Below are 20,458 nucleotides of genomic sequence, written 5' to 3'. Positions count from 1 at the left end.
ATAGATGACAGATGAAAAATTTCTTTTAGGAAATTTTCATTTGCCAATTTATCGAAATAACTTATACAGAATTTTGTCAACTCAATATGTTATTTTTAATATGAATGAAATAATGAACTTAAGATAATTATTCTCATGTAAAGAAAATACTACTTAATACACAAAATTAAATACAGATCATTATATAAACGATTATATATCGTTTTTATATAATGATTTGTATTTAATTTTGTAATTTATTATGATGGCGATATGAATTTAAATTTATTTTAACTGAAATGTTATCGATTTAAATGATATGAACTTTCTTCATATTATTATAATATGATCTGATTATAATATGAACTTTCTTCATATTATTATTTAGGATAATAACAAATAAGAAAACGTAAATTAAGAAATAATGAGATTATTAAATATTTCTGACAAATGTTACTAATCGATTTTTTTTCAAGAGATTTTAAAAGATTATGTGTATGCATATTTAAATTATACATACATATATGTTGCGCGTATTCATTACGAATATTACGACATCATATGTATCTGAACAAAAAAAAAATATATATATATATATTTGATATAATATTCTACTGCAAAAGGCAAAGGCTCGTGAATAAAATATACTACTAATACTCTTTTTCAATTTTCGAATTCATTCTGGACACGCCCTAATTAAGTTATTAATGACTAACGGAACACTCGTCGGGTTTGCTTCTCAAAACAGCATATTTGTTTTCATTATATTCGATTTTATTTTTCTTGCTTCCTTTACAAGTCTCCAACAATGTTATATGTTCTTACAAGGAAGAAGATTCACAAACAGTAATGATCCTTAAAATGTTAATACTTGATCTTGTTATTTTTTTCTGTTTTATTTTTGGGCATTCGCATAGCGCTGAATATAACTCAACAATAATACCGATTATACTTGTCATACATTCATTACATAGCATTACAAACGTTATAGTTCAGTATTCCGTCGTAATATGTATGTACATATTATATATAATACAAATACAGGATGTATATGATGTGTTTTCGGATCCAGTCGATACGCAACCTTCTATATATTTACGCATATCTTGGAATATATACGTTTTTTTACGTATATTCATTTATGTCATAACATTACATATGTAGAAATGTAAGTATATTTATTAATACCAGCTCTAAAACATTTGGTATCAAAACCATTGCAGGAAGAAGAAAATAAAAATATCTCGTACTTTGTTCAATTGGAATTCCACTTGTTACAATTTAACGATATTAATTATTATACATTATCGTGCATAATGAAAAAAAGTGATCAACTTCTTACTTTCGTATATAAATCGATAAGACTTTCAGGAAAATAATTTAAAGCGACAAAGTGAAACGTGAATGACAAAATACGATACGATTGGCAATCAGATTTATAGTAAAATGTATATTATAAGTTTGAAAAATACTTGTGAAACGATTCTAATAAATACTTTGACAAATTTGCTTTTTTTCTTATAAACACGGTGGAAAAAGAGCAAAGGGGAAGACATGATTCTATAAATCTAATAACAGAAAGTGTTTCATTTTCAGGGCATAAAAATTGTTCGGGACAAATACGATACCCCGAGTACGTCCAATTCGCTATTGCATCGGCGAAATAGTTTACTTTTAACCAGATTGTCTACGCTACTTTCGTTCCATAGATAGTTAAATGCCATTTTCCGGCTATACCAATTCGTATAAAAAATATCTTTATTTCTTGGCACGATTGCAATCTCCGTTCATACTATGCTTGTATAGATCGTAATACGTGTCATTGCACTTTGTCGATGAATTCTAAATTGCCTATACGAGCTGCCTATTATCCAACACTTTTGCTCTTATTCGCTTATTCAAAGTTAGTAGTGAAGTATGTAACTGCATTACATATCATACACTTCGCGTATAAATTAAAATTCTTTGCCAAGATTTATTTCCAAAGTTACACGTGCAATAAATAAGACTTTCAGAAATGTAACGTTCGAGCAATAATATATGTATATACAGAATGACTAATGGAAATGAATTGAAACTAAATGGTTTTTATTTTGCAACAAATAGATAAAAAAAAATTACAATTTTGTGTCAATTTTAATGGACGACACTTTGAAAACATATATCATTAACTCATGCACGCAAGCATATTTTTGCTCTTTTTTGTAATGTTTTAATTGTTAAGTAATTATAAAATTGTTAAGTAATTATATATCATATATATGGTAATAAAATTTTCTCTAAAAAATCTTGTTGCAAAGTAATAATTATTTAGTTTCAATTCATCCTATTGGTCATTCTGTATTTTAATGTACTATTAATTTTGAAAAAATGTAATAATTGGTTGCACAATAAAAAATTTGGTAAATGCCTAGAAAAATATATGGTTTTTGTTAATAGATATAAACAGACGCAGTTGATGTCAATCTGCTGACAATGCCGACATATTCTAATCAAATCTAGTGCTATCTGTCAACATACACTGACAAAACTTTTTACTTATGTTAGCAATATGCCATGATGATCCGTGTGATTTTCTAGACATTTACAAAAAAAATTCGATATAAACAAGGGATCTTCAGCTATATTGCACATTTAGGACGATATTTATAATCCGTTTTTATTTTAAGATCGTTTTAAGTAATGTCTAATGGGCTTTCTACGATAAGTCATTATCTAAGCTTTAAATTTTAAACCGTAAGAAATTGATTAATCATAATCGATTATTTTTGTCACATTCAACTGCAATTGATCAATTTCTTACGCTTAAGACGGTTTGTATGGTTAGGATTTAAAAAAGGTAATATATTGTAGAAAGCCCATTAAGGTGCTAATATAGCCCTCTAACTGACTTATAATAGTTTAAGACAATCTCAAATATAAGACTATGAATACCACCCATAGTGAAAATTTTTATGAGAAAATATCAAAATGAATATTTAAAATATAATAAAAATGTTTTAAATATATTAATACATTAATAATTTTTATTAGATTTTATTCTGTTTCTTTTTTAAACCGTATTCTGAATGTACTATTTATCGTCGAAAAAATTTTTTTCAAAATAAACATTATAGTTGCGTATAAATCTTTTTTTAAAAATGTCTGATTTTTTAAATTTCACACTCATCATGTGAAAATATGAAATTTTTTATATATCAATTACAATATTGAATTATACACTTACGTATAAATTGATCATGTGTGATATAAAATTTTGTAATCGCGAATAAACCATGCTATCAACTATACTATACGCCTGAGAAATACGTAATATTGATCATCAAATAACAATTTGTAAATGTTAACAGGAACGACGAGCCCGTCATAATTTGACGATATGAGCAGTTTTACAAAAATTTTATTTTACTCGTGATTTCTGTCTATTTAATAATAAAGTTGGCAAAATGTAACATCTCGTTACCGAGATCCTTTTCATGGCAGCATTCTTACTTTTATTGCTATTAGCGTATCTCAAATTACCGATTAACATTGTTAGTCGCCAATAACGCGAGTCCATAATACGATGATGCTTTATGTAGCACGAGAACCGCCTCTCCCATCTTATATCGGATTAATTGGAGCGGAATATTTTTGCAAAAAAGTACACTCCAGAGTTAATCGACTGTACTTCATTCTTTTCATAATTCGCGATAATATTAAGAGAATAACATATGCATGCGAAGAAAAGTTAGACCTGACTTTCTTCTGTATATAAGAAAACAATGCGACAGAACAAACGTTTGAAATTGTTAAAGAAAAATGTTGTAAAAATTCAGATATTTTTCCACAAATCTCTTTGATTCTCGAGTCTTTTGCAAATTTTTTTCTTTAACAATCTCGCGCTCGCGTTTCTTATTTTTCATATACGCAAAGAAAGACATTTCTGTTTCATTTCTCTTATTACTTTCGCCTGCAAAAGTAATGATATATCTATATAATTACAGTGTTTCTGTTTTTTAACTACACGATTATCTCATGTATATCGATTCATGATTTATTTCTACGTTCAAAGACAGCTATGTTGACGTGAGAAATGAACGCACCCTGCATATCCGATGAATAATTGAGTTAGTGTAATCGTGAAATTCTTCGTATAAACGGACAATAACTTCATACGGGAATTACGAGCATGCTTAATACGTGTCAACCTTCGGATTATGCATTGATTAATATCACACTTCAAACTACAGACAAGTATTTTTTGCTTAATCTAAGAGAACCCGTTAACCGACAAAACAATACCGCTTTCGCATTAAGATAATGACATATATTTCCCTAAATCTTCTCTTTCTAATACAAAATACTGAGAAATAATACTATTGAACCTCTTTCCTTTTGTTAAAATATGTTTTATGTCTGTTTCAATAATTATCACAATTTAATAAGAGCATTTATTGAGCAAATGCACGTTAAGAAAAAAATTAATTATGATAATATATTGTTGATGTAAAAATCTTATAATTTTAATTTCAAGATATAAAAATTAGTGATATTAATAATTATTGATTATAATAATCAAGAAATATCATTAAAAAGATTGAATACTTTTGAAATATTTTTATCTATCAAAATTTTTAATTATCACAATTTAATAAGAGCACTTATTAAACTAAAGACGAATGCACGTTTAGAAAGAATATTAATTACAATAATTAGCAACTATAGATATAAAAATTCTATAGTTTCAAATTACTTCAAGCATAAAAGTCAACGATATTAATATTAAATATTGATTACGATCCGAAATATCATTAAAAGAATACATTTTGCAGTGTGTCCATTCATCATAAGACATAAAACAGAGAAAAGAAAAAAGAAAATTACGTATATCATTTTGCACGGTTTACGGTCATATGTAGATATAAAGTTAATATAAACCGATAGGACAATATAAATACGGCGAGGAAACAGTTGATATTCTAAGAACGTGATAGAATTGATTAGTTATTATGTATCAGACGATTAGTGCATTGAGACAAGTGGCATATGCAAGTTGTCTGTCATAGAAAACAGCAGAGAATGGAGACTAGTCGTAATCTGCCGCTGATATAATTCGTTTAATTGTCTCCCTTTAGAAAACAAAATAAATTTGTTTTATGAAGTAATTTGGAATGCGATTCTGGAAATTCTTATTGTAATAAATTATTATATGAGTATTTTAAGACTCGAGATTTATTAAGATCAAGAGACTTGTTTAACTTGATTGCAATTTAAGAAGACTGAAAGGTAATTGTATTTTTCGAAAGTATTGTTGAAAGTATTAGCATTTTATGGTTTTTTTTTATCTAATTCTAAAATTATATATTAAAATTCCAAAAATTTGGTATCCGAAAACCTCTCTGTCCTGTAATTAACAAGTTTAAAAAGTCTTGTCATCACATGAAATATTAAGCTACATTATGTCGCTTAATGAAAAGCATAAACTATGTCTGCTGGAAAATGCCCTCTAACAGATTAAATCTGATTTTTATAAGACTGTGTATAAAAGAAAAATTACAAAATAGTAACAATTTTAATTGCAATCGATCTCTAGCAGAATAGTGCATGGAAACTTTAATAGGAGAATCGTAGATCTCCATTGGTACACTTTTCGAAAGATGGCAATCGTGTTTACGACACAGATAATGCACAAAAATATTCAAAAAAAGCCATGTCAAAAAGAAACAAACAAAACAAACTACAAGAATCTTTTTACAGTTTTTAAATACTGTAAATATAAATAATCAACATGAAAATCATATTAAAATTTTAAATGCATCTATCTGACAATCTGATTTTTCAATTTTTCGCAATATTTCAAAAACTAAACCTTGAAATTTTAAAGTAACATTGTTTATATATCTGTTTCTCATTGAATCAGAGATAATATCCTATAAACTTTCTATTCTATGATATTAATTTTTTTGAAAAAACTCAAAAAGATCAATTTTTTGTTAATAATGCACTGTATTGTTCATGTTTGTTCTTTTGTATTAATCGAACGAAAGAAATTATCATTGCAAAACGACAAATACAATTAAGAAACAAACTATACTCTCTGCCTATGTTTCATACATTTACATTGATAATTTGTAGTAAAAAAATATTTTTCTATTCCGTTATATAATACACAAAATACCACTTAAAATTTTACTTTAATATAATTTGTCTCGTTTAAAAAAATTAAATGAATTAAATTTTTGTTATATTTACAAAAATTTAATTCATTTAATGTTTTTTAACATAAGCAAATTTAAGCAATTTAATCTTCCAATCTCCTTAAGATGCGTTCTATTTAACCTTTATAATGTTCACAAGTATAATTTCATCCTTGTATCATCAAACATTAAATAAGGATGAAATGATGAATACGAGCGTTGCGAACAATAAGTGGAACACACTCTTATAATAGCATGTTCGCGATCGGATTCGACTTGTTCCCAAAATCTCTGATACAATATATCGATTCTTTTACATCTTTACATACATATTCGCGTACATTAATTTAATTGTTGCATCAAAACCACATGCTTACGATGAAAAATATTGAGAGTGCATTATTATACACTTGTCTGTAACGTACATATCTATAAGTATTGCCCAAAATATGTATTTCATATTGTATCATATGTGTGTATATACTTGTGTGTGTGTGTGTGTGTGTGTGTGTGTGTGTGTGTGTGTGTGTGTGTGTATGTGGATTGTTATAAGTTGATATGTCATTGAAGTAATATACTATATGTATCACAGTGCTGTGATTGAGAGAATAACCGCAACAACTTTAATTTCCCTTTTTTTTCTCTCCTCGTTTTCCGTCTTTATTCTCGGTTTTCTGAACTATCAAGTTTATTTACTGAAATTTTGTTTTCGCCGTACGACAAACATCGTTCGAAACAGTTTGGAAGGAGAGCAATGTCCGAGGATTGAAACATTCAATTAAAAATAACAAATTTCACAATATACATGTACATATATTACATATTTTTCTCGTACCCGTAAAAGTGTTCTTCTCAGATAACTAGAAATCGTTTGTTTTTTTATGTTGTCCGTTTTTTATATTTTTCTTAAAAGCTTCTGTATAAACTATAATTCGTTTCTTTTTTCATATTTTTATAGTGTTGAAAACATCAATGTTTTTGGTCCCTATGTATATAATTAAATACAAGCGCGTATTCTGTAGTGTATGAAAATTGGAGAAAATATTTAATCGTGCGGAGCAAACTCTCCCCAAATATATCAAAAAGTATATCTATCCGTTTTCTCTGTGTTAAACGTGCCTATTACCGGAGTACGAATAAGTTTAATCACAATCCTTAGGAATTAGCGTTAGTAATCCTTTAGTTTTTGGTCTCACTTCTAACTTATGTCTAGATATATTGTCTCGCTGAAAACAAAATTTCGCGTGAAACCAATAAGTTCGTTTGGCATTTCTCTGTATCTCTTTGTTCTCACTCTTTTCTATGTGATACGCGACAGATATTTCTAAATCGTCGACTTGTTCGCATAGATGATTATTATTCGTATTATCACAAGTACCGAACTGCATTTAATTGCATCGTAAGATGATTTGTAATGAAGAGCTGATTTCTTGTAATATCAAAGATATTTCGAGAAAAGATATTTCGAAAGAAGAAAATGTTTCTTCTCTCTCGTCGTACCATATAGATACCAATATTTATGAATGTATACGAAAAAATAATATTGCGTTAGTAACATTAGCTAATAATAATCTAATTGAAAATAATTTTGTTAATTTAATAATAGTGTTACTAAACAAATAACATTTTATTAAAACAAGAGTATAACACACAAGAGTATAACACATTTGTTTCATAAATATTATTAAATTAAAATTATTTTCAATTAGATTGCTAGCTATTGCTGTAAATATATCACTTTTTCCGTATATCCTTTTATTACGTAAAAAGACACATTCAAATTGTTATTCTTAACCCTCAGCTGGAGCACTGGGTTACATACACCCGAGCTGTATATAACAGTGTTTACAAGCCATAAGGGCGGAATGGATTAGAATAAATAGAGGTAAAAAAAGAAAAATTTTATATCCTCACTATCGGGATTGGTAGTGCTAAGATAATAAAAAGATAAAAATTAAGTTAAAAAGTTAATTAATTTTAACTTAAGTTAATTAACTTAATTTTAGACTCTTAACTTTTTATTTAATTTAGTTACATTTTATCGGTAACTAACTTTTAATTGGATTTTTTTAAAGTCAATCCTCAGATACAATGCAAGAGGCTAATGAGTATATAATTTAGTAATTTTATATAATTTTGTATTCGTAATCGTTATTTGTAAACAAAAATAATCATCTGTAAAAAAGAAAAAATATGAAAAATTATGTAAAATAATAATCAAACTTTTTTTTGTTATTCGAACCAAATTTAACTTTTAACTTTTTAATTATTTTTTTTATTAACTTAACTTTTAATTCAATTAATTTTATTATGGACTTGTATTTTAATTAAGTTAAATTTTCAAGACTGTTAACTTTAACTTAACTTAATTTAAAAAAATAATTAATTTACCCAACCCTGCCCACTATTAATTCTTCATCATAGTTTCGAGGATAATTGAGAATTTTCAACGGTTGTTTTTTATTAAGTTATTGAATTTCGTATTATAATGAAAATATTTTTTGAAAATAATCGAAATAATAGTTCCCTTTTCAAAGTATGTTCGATTACATTTGAAATCCGTTAAAAAAAAAATCTCCCAGTTTTCTTCTCGAAATTAAAAATATTCAAAAAACCTTTTTTTTCGCAAATTAAAATTATTTTCTTTTTTCCTAAATATTTAAAATATTTTTAATTTTTCAATTTTCACATCTATTCATTCCTCTTTGTGATCCTTCGATGTACCAATTGAAAAAAAAATTGTTCAAATTCTATACATTACATGTAAAGATAATACACTCATGTACTTCAAAGTCTCGAATCAAATATTGTGCGCTAGTTGAGGGTTAAAACACATCTACCAAATTACGAAGAAATCAAGGTTCAGGTACAGATACAGTTAACTCATACGTACTAAACGATCGTAAAATTAATTACATTTCTTAAATCAAATATATCTCTCGGTATTGTAGAAAAGTCGTATTTACAAATAATATTATTAGAAAGTACAAAGATACATGTATCCACTTTCGGATACTAGTATATCTCTCGTGATCTACGATGTACTTTTAAAAGTATATGTATGTGTGGCTCGAACTCGTGTAACCGCATCGTATGAAACGCCTATATATAAGCTCGTGTAAGAATAGCTCGCTTAAAAATAGAAATGGTATAAATCCGCAGAAACTCCGATCGATAAGAAGGTCGATCGTGCGTACTGTTACGTTTAAATCGCGAATGTTATATGTTCGATCTCGTCGACTATGTTTGACTGGTAGATACTATACTTCGACATTAGTATTTACAATTCGGTAAAAACGAAGCATCGTTTATGTCAATTCCATCCTTTCTACTAACATTTTCAACTTTTGTCAATTCCTTAACTTAATAATTTCTTAACCCCTCAAACTTTAATACACATCATATGAGGGATAAATTATTTCTCTAAATAATTACATAATTAAAAAGATAATATAAAATAATACATAAAGTTTGACGTACAAACTAAATTAGTAAATATATAAATTTGCACAAATAAATTATATACAAGTAGCCTTCTTTTCTTTCTATTATATATATACATACATATATATATATATATATATATATATATATATATATATATATAAATTATATATACATATAATATTACGTTATACATATAATATAACGTCATGTAAATACATATGTATATAATGCAATATAAATATTTTTATACACAATTTTACTACTTAGAATAATCAACTTTTTATCAATTTTAATCTGTACAGTTTGGTCTGAGGGGTTAATTAGCAATGTGATAGCCGCTAAAACGACTATAACTTATTTTTCTAATCAACATCAATTCGTCAATATTAATCCACCAATTTTGTAATGGGCCATAATACGACGAGTTTTTTTTTATAACAATCCATTTATGGTCTCGTATAAATTATTGATCTTATCAACTTTAGCTGCATTTCTCGTTGCATCGCTTGATTATACGCGATCGGAGTCAGAGTAATCTGACTATCGAACATGAATTGTTTGCTATTTTTAGCCAATCAATAATGAGCAAGTAGATACTTGAAAGAGCAGGCACCAATTTTATAATATTTTCATTAATATTTTTTACTTACAATATTCGTCAAAAAAGTCAATTCCAAGAAGAACATGAGATAATCCTTCAAAAATAAATTTAGTTTGTAGTTGTTTCTATAGATTTCAATTTCTCTCTCTATAGATTAGTCAATAGATTTATAGTGATCACAGATGAGCTATATATTGACATACTGATGCGGATAAATGTGAAAAGAACTTTGTATAACTGAAAGTCAGCAAAATAATAGTTTTCGAATGATAACTGAAAGAAACGTAACGAAAATTAAAATATTTGTACGTACCTGTTTTATATTGATAATTCAACGAGTTAAATGTGCTAAAACAAAATAATTCGCAAGAATTCGTTCTATCACAACCAAATTGAGCGATACTTTGTTAAGCAAAAATATCTGTGAAGCGCATAATATCTTTCTTCTGAAATCAAGAGACCATAAATAAAAGAACTGATTTTGCACAACAATTTTCGCAAATATGCACGACGTAAGGGCCCCCTGGTGGAATTTAGATTGACTTCCACTGCGGCTTGTGGGGACCCCCCCTTTTATGTCAGGGACCTCCTCTAGGAATCCACAGTGCTTTGCTCTGTTCCTCTTCTACTGAGGCTTTCACCTGTGTGCATATATATGCCACACTTATGCCCGCCGGAATCACGGCTGAAATCATTAAAGCATAAGTAAACTGTGATACTACGCATACGTTTACATTACATTATTACGTTATTAGAATAAATATAATTTAACTGAATCATTAATTTACAGTATAATTTAATTTTTCTTATTTTTTGCTACAAGTTGTTAATATATTCTAAATTAAAGTAAGAAACAATAATATGAATATTCAACTATAAAATATCAAATTGATTTATACTATGTTATTAAAATAACAACAAGCACATATAAAAAAATTTTGTATATTTTTTACGTATGGGAATAAAATTAGAAACACAATTTGCTTACCAGAAATGTAATGCTTGTACTCTGCCTCTATCTTGAGCGCCTGTTCAAACATCTCTTTTGCAGCCTTTGTACTGATTTTGTCGCTTGGATATCTAGAATCCTTTACCTCTTTAATTTGCGTCCTATCCTTGAATTTGATTAATAGGACGATAGGATAAATTTGATGTCTATGAAGTCTCTCAATGGAAGCCATTGATACATCCAAAATACAATGCGTATTCTATAATGGAGATAACACAAATAAATATCGATATATATTCATTAAATAAGATCAATTACTTTTTGTTATTATCATCTAATATATTATCCAAGACAATATTGCCATACATTATTCTTGTTATTCTATTGATCGTTATTTAATAATAATAAATTTGTTTATTACCTTCTCACATATATCTTTAACGGCTTGTACTGTTGTGCATTCGAAATAGCTGCCCTTTTTCCTATAATCCACATAGAGAGAATCGCGTAATCCTTGCTCCAAAGTCGATTGCGAACAATGCATCGCCTCCGCCAGACATCTGGTAAACTGTCCCGGGTATTCTTGCAAAAGTTTCGTTACTACACATTCGCTGAGCGGACCGATGATCAACACGGGTCTCAGAGTAGGATCTGTTACCAGAGATAAGTGAATCATTATACTTTCCATTCAAAATGTAAAGGCACAATATAATAATATTGAGAAGCTATCATTTTAGTTAATCCTTAAGACTTAAGCTAGACTTTATATGAAATTCTTACACATCCTAGTATTTAAATTAAAAAATACTTTTGCTACTTGTTCTTTTATATTTTTTATTTGCATAATTTAGTACTTATGTTATTATTTCGCTTTGCATAATCTTGTTATTACGTTATGTTGTTAAATATTAAACAAATTTGAATTTTTGAGCGTCTAAATTTGATGTAAAAAGAAAAACTTTTCTGTAAAACGGAACCTGAATTTCATCTGGGTAAATGCTTTAAACAGTATCATACATTATTAAAAAAATAAAATGTCATAAATTATTTTTTAAATATAATAATTCATAATTATAAAATATCCTTAATATTCTCAGCATCTAAAATTTTTATAGAATTTTTTTCAGTTTTATTTAGAATTGACAGAGTAAAATGTTAAATTTGTTAGAGAAGAATTAAGAAATTGATAATATATACAATCGAGTCTCTCGACGCGTTGATAACTCGCTGGAAGAGTGTCTTCGTTTAACGTTCCACTGTCGCTGTACCATCCCAGATTGACTCCCGTAAGATGCGATATTTCCTTGCAACTATCTCTACTACTGGATGATCGTTGTTGCTGTTTTTTTCGACGGAAGAAACTTCTTCTCGCACTAGTATTGCTGCGTTTGCCAGTGTCTTGTTCCAAGTCGCCCAAAGATCGACGGAGGAGTAATTCTTCTTCAACCCTGAACATAAATCACAGTTTAAATACCATTGATTAAAATATCGTATCAATCGTATTTTCTCCTTTAAATATTCTATCATTCACCACAAACGTAACTCACTTAAATTTGCTTGGAATTATCCCGCAAGTCTGTCTACGACCGGTCTGATCAACTATCCAAGCGCGCCAGTGGCCTGGTGTGCCATTGAACATAGTATTATCCACGTAAAGAATATCGTCCTTACTAAATCGTAGCTGCAGACTATCACCTACTTCGCCAGTTCTATCAAATAGTGCCTTCACGTAAAAACTGTCGCCTGGCTTGTCTTTCACTTCGTTATATCGCTCTAACATGTATTGAGCGACCAGCGTCACCTTGTCCGCTGGTCGAGCCAGCTCAAGCGCGGCTTGCTCAGCGGTCGCTTGTCTCAGATCTACGCCGTTATACTCCAGAATCCTATCTCCGGCAAATAGACCGGCCTCTTCAGCGAGACAACCTGGCTGAACAGAATGTACGAAGATACCGACACCGTTCCCACCTACTAGCGATATACCGAGGTTTGAGCATTTTCTGGTCTCAATCAGTAGATACCGGGGCTCAGCACTCGGTGGTGGCTTTCGATTCTGTTCTTCCTGTGTAGGACTTCTCATCGCATTTTGCCGCATCATCTGTGCGCGACTCAATCGATCCAGTGTGGCAGCGCTGCGAAGTTCCGGTTTACGAATGTTGATGTCCAACGACGCAGAAGGCCTCATTTCACGTTCCCGCTCTTGTGTGCTTCTTACCTCCAGCGAAGCGGATGGCCGCATGTGCTCGACGCGTAATGTGCTCATTGTAGGTGCAGCAGTAGTGGTAACGGTAGGAGCAGTGGTGGTGATAGTGATAGTTGCGTCACGTTCAGGTTCAGCGGGCTCCAGCGTTTCCACTGTACTTTTTCGAGGTGCTTCTGGACTATTGCACGGTGTTGGCGAGCCACTACGACTTCCGGTCGCGGCTCCGTCGCCGGCTTCCGACGAACTCGAGGATGCCGAGCCTTCTAACTCGGTGTATTCTTGCAAAGAAAAATGTAAGTTTTTAAAAACTTACTTCAATAACGTATCTCAATGCTATAAGAAATAAAATATCCTGAAAAATTACAATGAAAAATTTTTCAGACTTAAGTTATCGAAAGATATTGATGGAGAAGGAAGAAGATGGAGAAAGAAGATGGAGAAAGGGAGCGTTAAGACATGCTACTTGAATAAAGAACATGCTACAGATTGCGTTACGAAAATGCGTTTTCAAAAATTGCATTATTTTTGTGCAAAAAGATTTTACTTACTATCCGGGCTGTATTGCACCAGCATTGTAATCGAGTTACCACACTGACGTAGAACATTAGCAGCCAGTTGATAGGTCGCACTTCGCATATTTATACCGCAAACCTCCAACAATTGGTCACCAATCTGTAAGCCGACTTGTGATGCTAGGCTGTGCTCATATACGGTGGAGACGAACACACCACCACTCTCCAGGCACGAGATTTGAATTCCCAGCGGCTCCACGGACTTGTCTATATGAACCCTGCGCAGTTCTCCGGGTGCTGGCCGTGGCTGCGAGTAACAGTAATCTGGCATACTGACGCGCTTGTTGCTGCTATTGTTTCCTCTCACAGTACCGCCGCTACTTCCAATCCCGCTAGTGCTACCGGTGCCTGGGCTCAACACTTCTACGTGAAACGTCGGCATCGGGCTGCCACGCTCGGAAGTTCTTTCTATGCTGCCAGTAGACAATTTGCCAACACTACTCTTGGACGTGACACTGGTGTTGGACGGTATACGGATGCGCTGGTCTTCCTTCCGGCCTGGCAATGTGCCACCTTCGTATCCATGCCCATAGATAGACGTGTCGCAGGGTATACCGAGCGGAAGTGCACGTGGCTTGTGATAGTGCAGATCTACAGAGGGCGTGTGCAGATGGCCAAAAGTGGTCGGGGTCGTCTGCGAAGGTCCGGGACTATACGGGGGCTCGAAACAGTAGGTACGTGCGTCAGGCAAGCCTATGGACTCGCCTGATTGCGCGGACGGCAGCGACGGTGGCGAGGGATAACGTGAGGGCAAGGAATTCTGGTGCTGCGTGGGATGCGGATGCAGATGATGCAGGTGCGACGACGCGGCGTACGGATGATGCGAGGGAAACGGAAAGTTACCAGGTGCCATTTGCTGTCGCGACGTCGGCCCGCTGGTGGTCGACGCGGCAGACGTGGACGAACCACCGATACCTGATGAGTAGAGCTGTGAGTGAACGCGATTGTGCTGTAGCGTATCTGTGGTCACCTGCGTGTCGCTACTGCTGCCGGTCGTGTACTTTTGCGGCCGTTTGTTCGCGAAGTACGAGTCGACATCGCGGCCGGCACCACCGGACTTGACCGAGAAATCGATGCTAGTCTCGGATGGCGCCAGCGCGGAGCCAAGTCGCCCGGTCTCCGACGTGCTGCTCTCGAACTCCGTCGACGGCGGCTTCTTGCTACCACCGTCGATCGGGATGTCCTTGAACTGCACCGCCGGCGTGAACGACGGCTTCTGGTTAAAGAGCTGTCCAGTCTTGAAGCTCGGTAGCGGGGTCTCCACTGCTTTGTAAACGGTATGACGATTATTGACATTGGAAAAATTGGTTAGGGGGATGGGGTTGGAGATACGATTATAATTATAATTATCGTATTTTGGTGGATGCAGGAGTACACTGAGAGGAAAACGTTCTTTCGATTTGCGCGGGTGCAATATAGTACCGGTCCCATTTTGTATGAGGGGTCCGCGCGCCTTCGGCCAAGTGCCGCCGTTCTTCTCAATCTTCTCAGTACCATGGCGTTTGCTGCGCTTCAACACGCCGTTATTGCTGTTGCTCGCCTTCTTGTGATAGCTATCGATCACCGAATCCAGTTCCGCTATCGCGTCCTGCTCCTGCTCAAACGTATTCGGACTAGAGTTGCGATGGCCCTTTTTCTTGCTATCGTCGCGCTCCTTGCTGTGTTTGCGACCACGCACTATATCAATCTTCTCCCTAAAATTGTCCCAAGCATTGCTGATTCCGCTCGATTTCTCGCCGCTCACAGATTTCGCAGCTTTGTAGACGTTACGGTCAGCGAAATTCGTAGACAAATACCGTCTCTCATAGTCATCTGATGAGGCTTTCAGCATCATTCTCTCCTGCTCAGTTTGCGAACAGCTATTTACCATCTTTTGTTTCTCCGCAACAAAACTGCCGTCTATCGCCACCGTCTCCGAGCTGGCGGCGGAAGGTACCGGAATACCTTTCAATGTCGTGATGGTTAATACATCTACAGTATCATCGTTTAGAATAGCCATCGCTTCATGCGCTGTAGTTATAGTGTCCATAGGTTTACTATTAATCTGAAAATAAATATAGAAAGTAAATAAAATGTTTAACTTAAAAAAAAAAGCTATTTATGACATACACTTGTCGTGTATGTATATTACAGATATTTATTAATCTATACAAATTACAAATACAATATTTCATATAATACAAATACAATATTTCATATAATACAAATACAATATTTCATATAACTTACATTTAATACTCTATCTCCTACAGCAAGATTTCCATCTTTAGCAGCCAAACTTCCGGGCGATATTTTCGAAATGTAGATGCCAAGTTCTAAAGTAATACCATGTGGCACTGTGCCGACCGATAATTGTGTAGTTCTCAATGATCGCCTGGTTATCCGTCGCCGTTTTACGATTAATGTTGCCGGATTTACGGTGGACGAGCGCAGAGTTTCTAATATCACACGGGTCGATACAGACGTGCAGTCGACATTATTCACTCGCACAATACAATCGTTCACTCGTAGTTTACCATCGAGAGCGCTACCCTGTGTCACCTGCGCGACGTAGACGCCAGTATCGTTCGGATAATACGGGCTGTCGCGGCCGCCGACGAGAATCAGTCCCAAGTCACCACGATCTGAATCCAAACAGATTCTACCGGGTTCGACGTGAATTGGAATCATATCCCAGTCGTTACTATCATCAATCTGCGCCAGCTGACTAGTTCGCAATGCATGGTCGCCAAACTCGATTTTCTCCTTCAGATCTTTCAATTCCTTCGACGCTTCGTTTCGTTGCTTCTTAATATCGTCGGAATCACGTAGGGCACCGGCCAATTCAGAGACCGCGCGATCGCGCTCCTTCCGTAATCTATCACACAGAGTTCTTATGCTCTCACGTTCCAACACTATCTTGTCGCGCTCACTGAAGGCCCAATCTCTCCTTCTCTTAGAGACCTCGGCCTCTTGAACGGCCTCCTCCAATTCTGCTTGAAGAGTATCCACGGATTTCCTGAGTTTATCCAACTCCAAATTAGCTTGCTCCAAGTTATCCATGCGTTGCTTGTCTCGCGTCGCGTAATCTCTCGTGTTAGTCTCCTTTTCGGCTTCCTTACTGACACTGTCGCGTTCGTGACTGAGCGAGTTTAATTCCAAACGATGCTTGTAATCCCTGCTAGAACCTTCGGAGTAATCGCCGAATTTCTGCCGTAATTCATTGCACAGCTTCAGGGTATCGTCTCTATCTTGCAAAGCGGAAGAGATCTCTCTCTTTAGAGTCTCGATTTGATAAGACAACGTTTTCTTCTGCAAATAAACGGCATCGATGTAACAAATTGTATCAACAGTATAACAAATAATTTATTTCAATTCAAAATTGCATAGATAATATCGGCGATTTCCAATGACTTTAGCAAGAATAAGATTGTTACCTTTAAAAAATAAACACGTGGTGCACGCAATAGTTATCTTTAATCTTGACATTTCCCTTTTAGTACTACGTTAAGTGTAACTATATAAGTATCGACAGCGACAAACTCAACTGAAAACAAAAGCGTATTGATAATCGTAAACTGTCAGACGCAAACTGAAAGTTTCCAACCTTGTAATAATTTGTTTCAGGACCTCGTTTCGCAATCGTGACACGAACTAAATGCTTCTATGACATCGGAAGAGTATGTTATTGTCGATACTATTTAAATGTCATTATACGTATTTACTTATTACGGTCAAAGACAGAATTGGAACAAGTACGTTATACCAAGAGTAAAAATAAATAATACTTATTATTTTTCTTATTCAATTACTCGATTCATTACCTCCTCAACAAGCTGCTTATTCTGCGTTTCCAAATGCGTGACTTTTGTGTACGCTTGCGTGAGATCGTCACCTAACTTCTCAATTTCCTTGTGTACCGTGTCTCGTTCTCCCATGATTAAGCTGTATTCTTGTAGGGCAGCATTTCGTTCTTCTGTGAGACGTTTCATATCCTTGCTGGCTTTCATACGCAGCATCATCGCCTGATTGATCTCCTTGACCGCTTCCTCGTGCTGTTGCTGTACCTTTGCGAGTGCTTCACGATACTCGTTTCTCTCTCTTAATGCAATGTCCCACTGGCGAATCGCGGCGGTACACTGCTGTTTCAAACCGTTGCGCTCGCGGAGTGCACTGTTACGTTCCTCTAGAACGCTGTCGTACTGCTTCTTTAATCTCTTTGCTTCCTCTTGCGATAACTCTAGCTGTATTGATCATACGAGTAATTTTTGCATAAGTTTTCATTGCGCAGAAAAATATGCGCGTCAATGTTGCGTACAAGAATAACGCCTATCAACTACTTGCCTTATTAACGGCGGAAGAATGAGACGCAATAAGGTCGTCGTATCGTTTCCTGAGGGAATCGTATTCGTCCTTAACAGCTTCGTATTTTCGTAACGCGGACAGATAATGCTGATTCATAGCATCGTTGCCCGTAGCATCGGCGACGAGTACCTCTTGATTCTGCATGCGCTGCAATTCCGAAAGTTCTTTCTGCAGTGACTGGACCTCCCGGTCCAACCGTTGCTTGTCGTTTGCCAGATCACCATATTTTGCTCGTAACGAAGAGCTTTCTTGCGATGTGGCTTCCAGTTGATTCATGACTGCTATATGTTGCCCCCGATAATACTCCAATTCTTTCATAGTAATCTCACACCTGTGCATTATAGACTTCTTTTTACAAGCCCTTATAATTAGCCTGAAAGTGCCAAGTTTTTAAGCATCAAGCATATGAAAAAGAACTATGAGATGTGTAAATATGTACATACATGATTGAATATATGTTAAAATAAACAAAGTGACGAGAGAGGGATACCAAGAGAAAAAGAGAGAGATGCTAAAAGCAAGACAAAGATAAAACAAAATGGAAACAAACCGTCTTATGGTATCGGAGTGCTTATGCCTAAGTAACTGAAGCTGATGCATCGCCTGATCACATTGAGCCTGCAAACCGTCATAGTCGCTACGACATTCGGGGCCACCAACTGGGCTTCCAACACTGCCATAACTTCCACTATCCCCCTCTGGTTTTATGCCACAAGTGTCAATTCCAATAGCAAACATATCAGGGAAATAATCGATGTAACTTAATATAAAATGTAAAATGTACATGTGGAAATGGAACATGTTTAATTTTATGTAATTTGTGATAAACTAAATATGGAAAACATTTCAAAGAAAAAAATATGTTGCGCATACTACATTGGTGGAATAAACAAATTTAATTGTTCTCAAGCATTATACAGAAATATTAAAAATGCGACAAAAGGTATCACATAGAGATTCTATTGAAAATATGACGTATATTGACGGTCTATACATCTATGTCTATGCATATGTATTTTTGTAACACTTGTTTAAAAATAACTCTTACCCATATTAAGTGCACCATCTGGAAAATTAATTATAAACACCTGTATTACTTCAAGATGTAAATACTAATCACGCATAAAGGAACATAGAGAAACATAAATAAAGAAAAAGAACGAATAAAATAAGTAAAAGTATGAATAGCACCCCGAATAGCGTGTTAAATTTCACAATAAAATTTAAAAGTCTGATATGCTTGTTACAGTAGAGGGAACATAATCAGAGGTCTCGCTAGCTTTCACCAGGAAAGAAACTCTAGGTCACGCATGTAAGCATAGTTTGACTCATTGTTTTCCTCAGCTAATAAAATTATCAACGATATTTCATTATTACAAGCAGTATAACAAGATATCTGTCGTGTCTCTTTCAAATCTTTCAAACATATTTTTTTTTAGTATTTTATTTACCGAGAACGCTACTTTCTTTGACGGAAAAATAATTATTCTACACTATTCTACAAGAACAATTACCTTGTGAAATTATATCTCAATTGAAAAGAAATAAGAATCACAACTGAATGCAATATCTAATTCTGGGCTCTGAAACACATATCTTCGAGACCTACATTTCATCCTAAGGAGACTTCTCGAACGCGCTGCAGAGTTTAATTCTCCGATAAAAATATTTCTGCGACGGCGGCTTGCGGCGATGTCGAGGACGACGACGTATCGTCCTGACGTCGCAATTAAAAATACAATGACGCGCTGACGTTAGCCGTACATACACAATGGAGAGAGACATTATCGAGCCGTTCTCTCTATACAAAAAGGAGTTGAAAATAAAAACTGTCACTCACCGCTGCTCCCAGCACTGTCCAAGGAGGATGCACCAGAAGCCATGCTGCTCAGTGGTAAATCTCAGGGCACCACAAGAAGGAAAGAGACGGAGAGAGAGAGAGAGAGAGAGAGAGAGAAAGAGAGAGACACACACACATACACACAGAGCGAGCACCGTGTATACGTGTGTGTGTGTGTGTGTGTGTGTGGACTGCCGTCTACCAGCACAGGTACCTGTCCTCACACGCCAACAGCAAAGTCCGAAGCGGCAGGTATCGCCTGGAAAAGCGTGCCATACACTACCCGTACTTCACGGAAGAGCGAACCCTTTGTAAATTACTAAGAAGCAGCCTTCGGGATGACATTA

At 34.2% G+C, this 20,458-nt stretch overlaps 1 protein-coding gene across 1 annotated transcript; it reads right to left on the bottom strand.

Moving 5' to 3' along the window:
- Positions 1–10,784: 10,784 nt before the first annotated feature.
- On the bottom strand, positions 10,785–20,154 carry LOC105622035 (disks large homolog 5). The gene is made up of 12 exons (XM_012203470.1): positions 20,112–20,154; positions 19,320–19,337; positions 18,822–18,969; positions 18,251–18,644; positions 17,731–18,150; positions 16,157–17,218; positions 13,904–15,971; positions 12,703–13,633; positions 12,353–12,603; positions 11,577–11,806; positions 11,195–11,414; positions 10,785–10,891 (listed from the first exon to the last, which is right to left on the bottom strand). The coding sequence occupies exons 1-12, from the start codon at positions 20,152–20,154 to the stop codon at positions 10,785–10,787; spliced, it is 5,892 nt and encodes a 1,963-aa protein (XP_012058860.1).
- Between the last annotated feature and the right edge of the window lie 304 nt (positions 20,155–20,458).

The sequence above is a fragment of the Atta cephalotes genome (genome assembly GCF_000143395.1).
Source record: "Atta cephalotes unplaced genomic scaffold scaffold00039, whole genome shotgun sequence".
Taxonomy (NCBI): domain Eukaryota; kingdom Metazoa; phylum Arthropoda; class Insecta; order Hymenoptera; family Formicidae; genus Atta; species Atta cephalotes.
Note: the sequence above shows the minus strand (reverse complement) of the source record. Positions and strands in the feature narration are given on the sequence as shown.

Coding starts and splice junctions, on each gene's coding strand:
- LOC105622035 (XM_012203470.1), bottom strand. CDS start 20,154: ATGGCTTCTGGTGCATCCTCCTTGGACAGTGCTGGGAGCAGCG. Junction 18,645..18,821: donor CACTCCGATACCATAAGACG/GTTTGTTTCCAT, acceptor TGGCACTTTCAG/GCTAATTATAAGGGCTTGTA. Junction 12,604..12,702: donor ATAATTCCAAGCAAATTTAA/GTGAGTTACGTT, acceptor ATTTATGTTCAG/GGTTGAAGAAGAATTACTCC.